The sequence below is a fragment of the Octopus sinensis genome, linkage group LG23 (genome assembly GCF_006345805.1).
Source record: "Octopus sinensis linkage group LG23, ASM634580v1, whole genome shotgun sequence".
Lineage (NCBI taxonomy): Eukaryota > Metazoa > Mollusca > Cephalopoda > Octopoda > Octopodidae > Octopus > Octopus sinensis.
Window position 1 is genome coordinate 14,616,191 of NC_043019.1, and position 6,432 is coordinate 14,622,622.

Genomic DNA, 6,432 nt, shown 5'->3' on the forward strand with positions numbered 1-6,432 from the left:
TCCAAATTATTTTCCATTGCTTTAGTTTTTTTTTACACGCGTAACAAATTAATTTAACAATTAAGAAAAAAAAGATTTAGAGTTAGGGGGAGGGTGAGGGTTACAGGATGTTGTCTCAGTTTTAGATGCAGCAAATGATTTTAGCTCAAAAGAGAGCATAGGATTGGTTAAAATTCGAAAAATTAAACTACGTTAAACAAACGGATTACAAATTTATCAAGAAAGCCAAGTGAAAATAATTCTACCAGTATACGAAGTTTTAAAGTGTTTAGTTAACTAGAAATTGTGTTGCTCGGGTCACTGCCTGGAATCGAACTTGGAATCTTGGGGTTAATAGCTCATGCTCAAAACCCTTACACTATATGCCCGTGGGCATATGTAAATGATATAATTTGCCTATAGTAATTTGAAGATTTTTATTAGTTCTTCAGTAGAATTTCAAGAAAACATTCTGGTTTTGAAGGAAAATCAATTGCTATGTATGTTTGTATGTTATACCTTATTCCTCATAATCTGTTTTATTGAAAGACGAATGAAATTCTATGCATCCAGTATCTTAAGATCTTGACATGATGATGATACATGGATGTCACTTTCAGATTCTGGGTGTCAAAAAAATCCTGTCTCACAACCAAGTATTTTACCTGTTACGAAAAAATTTTTTTTTGTCGATCCTTGTTATATTTCCTTTTTTAAAATAAAACACTTTGTTGTCTTTTTGGTTCATCATCATAGCATTTTCACCAAAATTACTTCGGCTTATTATCAACGTATCACATTTAGTCAGAATATGTTGGTCCATAATGACCTTCCTTAAACCTTCACACCTATTTTTCACATTTCCACTTGGTTGATCCACATGAAGTATTTTCCAGGGTTGTACACGATTTGAGGAGAAAATTTTTTTAAGCTATCTTCTGTACCTCTTCTGAGTCTGTTGTCACAAACATTTTGTACTTGCTGGTGTTTTTGTATTTACTTAAGAAGTTCCAGAGAGATTGAACACTTGACATTGACATCCTTCGGTCATCATGTGGCATTGTGGGGTTCCGTCCAATTCGAATCTGAGCACACACCAAATGCATATTTGGGTTGGGGATATTGACTTCAAAGAATTTGTCAATCGCTTCTTGAAAATGATCATTGAATCGAAACATTAAATTCATTATTTTAGCAAATACATTTCCATATGGCATTTGTGATGACCAAAGAAGTTGTTTTTTGTAGCGAGGATTCTCTATTAAGCTGTGAAAATAGATATAATTTGTTGTCACATAGAGGACATTTTGGGGGTGGCGTCTTTCTAAGTCTACTGATCGTAAAGCAGATATGTACCCTTTATCTCCAGTCAAACGTAGGTGATGACTTTTTAGGCCATGCAACTCTTTTGGGTCAATTGTCCAGTTAATTTTGTTTGGTTGAAGATATTTTGCAAAATGACAAGGTTTTGAAATAATGATGCCAAAACGACGACCCATGGCCTGTGCCATTAAATATACAGAGACTATTCCATGCTGCCTATCTCCCCAACCTCCACACTCTATATTATTAACACAGTAATAAATAATATATTTCGTTTTGTTGTTTAACTGAACCAATTCCTGTTTCTCTTTGCTTACAGTTTTGTTATTTATATGATGCACTTGATTATTTGGAAATTCCTTAGAATTATTTATAAACTTTTGGTTGTGTTTGTTTAATGTTGTCCCTGTATATTCTTTATTCACAGAATATTGCTTCCAGGCAAACAGTAGAAAGAAGATGCTGACCACAGCAATGAATCCAAGAACTCGAATCTAGAAATGATAAAAAGAAATAAGTGAAAATATGACAACTTTGTAATAAAATACCAGAAACAAATAGAAAAAAAGTCTTCTACTGCAATTTTTAGTTTTTCAGTTTTTACTAGCTTATAGGTACAGGCATGGCTGTATGGCTAAGGAGTTTGCCTCTCAACCACAAAGTTTCAGGTTCAGTCCCACTGCATGGCACCTAGGGCAAGGCTCTTCAACTACAGCTTACTTGTCTTCTATTCTATTAATACTATGCATGAGTGTGGGTGTGTGCATGTTTATGTCTCCTTATCTTGACAGTGTATGATTATTGTAAATGAATATCCTTCTTCGTTTCCAGTGTTGTGTGAAAATCTGTCTGACCATGGGAAGATGCTGAGCTGGCAGAACTGTTAGCATGCCAGACAAAATGCTTAGCGGTATTTTGTCCGTCTTTACACTCTGAGCTCAAATTCTGCCAACGTTCACTTTAACCATAATCCTTTCCGAGTCAATAAAATAAGTACCAGTCATGTACTGAGGTTGATGCATCCAAGTTCCCCTCCCCTCAGAAAGGCCTGCCCTCACCATAATTTAAAGCCAATATGTCTGAATATGGAGAAATACTAAACTGAAACAGATAAGGGTTGGTGACAGGATGGGCACCCAGTCGTAGAAAATCTGCCATGGTAAATTTGCTCACCCCATGCAAACATGGAAAAATGATTGTTAAAATTAGACTACCGTCAGACATTCTGCTGCTTATAAGAATACTTACGACCCATTAATGCCAGCATTTTAATTCAAATCGTTCTTGTATGCTAGCTAATGCCCTACTTTGGTTAATCATAATTTGGTCTTACCTTAGTAATAGACAATGTATTAGACCATATCCAGACATTCTACTACCTAGATCAAATGTATTTGGATAATTCCCTACATTGTTAACCATAATTTGTTTTCACCCTAGTGATAGATAATCAACAAGACCCTAGTCAAACATTTTGACATATGGAAAATACATATATGCTGTAGGGAATACGACCATACGTATGGAGCTGGTGACAAATGTTCTCCTTTAAAATGCAGCACGGTCGCCCCTAACAAAATATGAAAGCCAAATACAGAGCCAAAGGAATAATTGAAGGACGACAACCGTTCTACTGTTTGAGAGAGAAGAAGACTTTATTTACAATGTGTACAAAGAGAGTGTGTGTGTGAGTGCTAGCAAGGTGTAGTGTCTGAGTGCATGCGCATAGTATTTGTGTCTGTGTGTTCGTATCATCATCATCATCATCATCATCATCGTTTAACATCCGCTTTCCATGCTAGCATGGGTTGGACGATTTTGACTGAGGGCTGGCGAACCAGATGGCTGCACCAGGCTCCAATCTTGATCTGGCAGAGTTTCTACAGCTGGATGCCCTTCCTAATGCCAACCACTCCGAGAGTGTAGTGGGTGCTTTTTACATGCCACCGGCACGGTGGCCAGTCAGGCGGTACTGGCAACGACCTCACTCGAATCCGTTTACACATGCCACCAGCACAGGTGCCAGTGAAGTGACATTGGTAACGATCATGCACGAATGGCGCCCTTTTACGTGCCACTGGCACGGAAGCCAGTTGGCTGCTCTAGCAGCAATCACGCTTGGATGGTGCTCTTGGCACCCTACTAGCACGGGCACAAGTACCAGTAAGGCAACACTGGTAACGATCACGCGCGAATGGTGCCCTTTTACATGCCACTGGCACGGAAGCTGGTTAGGTTTTACAAAAACTGTCATTCATAAGCATTGCATGAACTTTCTTTTTAAGTAGTACTTGATAAGTAGTACTTATCTGCACTTTCATACTGCTTTTCATCTCACTCTCTTTCTCTCTCTCCCCTCTCTCCTCACTCTCCTTCTCTGACTCCCTGTCTTTCTCTATCTCTCCATCTCCCTTTCTCTTTAGGTTTATACAGCAAAGACGTCGTGAAATTGGACAATCAAGGTACTGCAATTGTTTCTGCAAGCCTTGAAAATTTCTGATGGAAATCCCTCAAACAAGATGCTCCAAATCACACAGACAAATTTGAAGACTACTTCGCAAAGATGGAACTTCTCACCATACTGGAGCAACACATCAACGTCTTCCTTTTGGGTGACTTCAGCTGCCCTAATGTGGGATGGCCAGAGGGCGTAATGCTCTTAGGAATGGAACACTGCTAACGAGCACAGGTGGGGTTTCTGCTCAACCTTACCAATGCTTCATTCATGGAGCAAATTATGCTCCAGCCAACCAATGCAAATAATATATTGGATCTCTCATTCACAAACAATATGGACGTCATCCATAATGTGAAAGTGATAATGACACTAGACCTGTATCCCAACATAATAAAGCTGTCTATGTATGCACCAAAAGTCCTTAAAGATATACAGCCTATACAAAGCACTGGAAATCTTTCCAGTGTGAACTTTCATAGAGCTAACTGGAAATCAATTGAGAAAGAGACCCTCAAACAGGATTGGTGTAAATGTCTCTCCACAATAGACATTGACATGAAACTCAAATATTTCAAGCCCATAATTCAAGCCTTATATGACAAATCTATCCTAAATCATAGGCTGTATATCTATAAGGATTTTTGGTCCATACATAGAAAGCTCTTATTAAGTTGGGATCCAAGACTAGCGTCAAACCACAAGGCCAACATGCATAAAAACAAGAACCTTAGAGGGAGGAAAATTCTTATGAAATGATGGAGATAGATTGAAAACCGACTGAAATATATTAAATTTCAATGAATACTTTACTTTAAGATGTTGCCATAAATTTAGAAAGATATTCAAATATTTCCATTATAAATTAGAATATTTTTTAATTCTTATATCATCATCATCATCATCATCATTTAACGTCCGCTTTCCATGCTAGCATGGGTTGGACTGTTCAACTGGGGTCTGGGAAGCCCGAAGGCTGCACCAGGCCAGTCAGATCTGGCAGTGTTTCTACAGCTGGATGCCCTTCCTAACGCCAACCACTCCGAGAGTGTAGTGGGTGATTTTATGTGCCACCGACACAGGTGCCAGACGAGGCTGGCGAACAGCCACGCTCGGATGGTGTCTTTTACGTGCCACCGGCACGGAGGCCAGTCAATGCGGTACTGGCTACGGCCACGTTCGGATGGCTTTCGTATGTGCCACCAGCACTGGTACCACAAAACTACAAATTCCATTAATGTTCATCGAGTTTGCTTTTGAATTTGTCCATTTTTTCCATTTTCACTTGCCTCAACAGGTCTTCACAAGTAGAGTTATGTGTCCCAAGAAGGAAGGTATGCATAGGTGCACTGACTACATTCCAGGTAGGGGCCATGAGTTATGGCCTCACTTGTCCAGCCGGGTCTTCTCACGCACAGCATACTTCCAAAGGTCTCGGTCTCTGGTCATTTCCTCGGTGAGACCTAAGGAGCGAAGGTCGTTCTTCACCACCTCGTCCCAGGTTTTCCTGGGTCTGCCTCTTCCACAGGTTCCCTCAACCGCCAGGGCGTGGCACTTTTTCACACAACTATCTTCATCCATTCTTACTACGTGTCCATACCAGCGTAGACGCCTCTCTTGCACACCACATCTGAAGCTTCTTAGGTCCAACTTTTCTCTCAAGGCACTTACACTCTGTCTGACATTACACATCCAACGGAGCATACTGGCTTCATTTCTTGCAAGCTTACGCATATCCTCAGCAGTCACGGCCCATGTTTCACTGCCATGTAGCATGGCTGTTCGCACACATGCGTCATACAGTCTGCTTTTTACTCTGAGCGAGAGGCCTTTTGTCACCAGCAGAGGTAAGAGCTCTCTGAACTTTGCCCAGGCTATTCTTACTCTAGCAGTTACACTTTCGGCATACCCACTCCCGCTACTGACTTGGTCACCTAGGTAACGGAAACTATCAACTATTTCAAGTTTTTCTCCCTGGAATGTGACGGAAGATGGTCTCTGCGCACTTTCAGTGTTTATTGCACCAGAGCATCTGCCACATACAAAAACTATTTTCCTAGTTAGCCTTCCTTTGACATTGCTGCACCTCTTATGTGTCCATAGCTTACACTTGGTGCATCTTATAGAGTTCCTACCTACACCTTTTCTACAGATCGAGCAGGGCCATCTACCTGATTGCGTTTGAATAATGTTTGTACCTTCCTACTTATTAGGACTTTGGTTTTAGCTAGATTGACTCTAAGGCCCTTCGATTCTAATCCTTGTTTCCACACCTGAAACTTCTCCTCGAGTTCCGATAGTGATTCAGCAATTAGAGCAAGGTCATCAGCATAGAGGAGCTCCCAGGGGAATCCTGTCTTGAATTCCTCCGTTATTGCCTGGAGGACTATGATAAATAGGAGGGGGCTGAGGACTGAGCCTTGGTGGACCCCAACCTCCACCCGGAATTCTTTGCTGTACTCGTTGCCAACCCTCACCTTACTAACAGCATCCCTGTACATGGCACGCACAGCTCTCACTAACCATTCATTTATACCTAGTTTCCTCATTGACCACCAGATAAGGGAACAGGGGACCCTGTCAAAGGCTTTCTCCAAGTCAACGAAAGCCAGGTACAGAGTTTTATCTTTCGCTAGGTATTTCTCCTGCAGCTGTCTCACCAGAAATATGGCATC

General features: G+C 40.8%; 1 protein-coding gene across 1 annotated transcript; it reads right to left on the reverse strand.

The window, feature by feature from the left end:
* Positions 1-683: 683 nt before the first annotated feature.
* On the reverse strand, positions 684-1,811 carry LOC118767632. Its single transcript, XM_036512513.1, has one exon. The coding sequence runs from the start codon at positions 1,488-1,490 to the stop codon at positions 906-908; it is 585 nt and encodes a 194-aa protein (XP_036368406.1). The 5' UTR covers positions 1,491-1,811; the 3' UTR covers positions 684-905.
* Between the last annotated feature and the right edge of the window lie 4,621 nt (positions 1,812-6,432).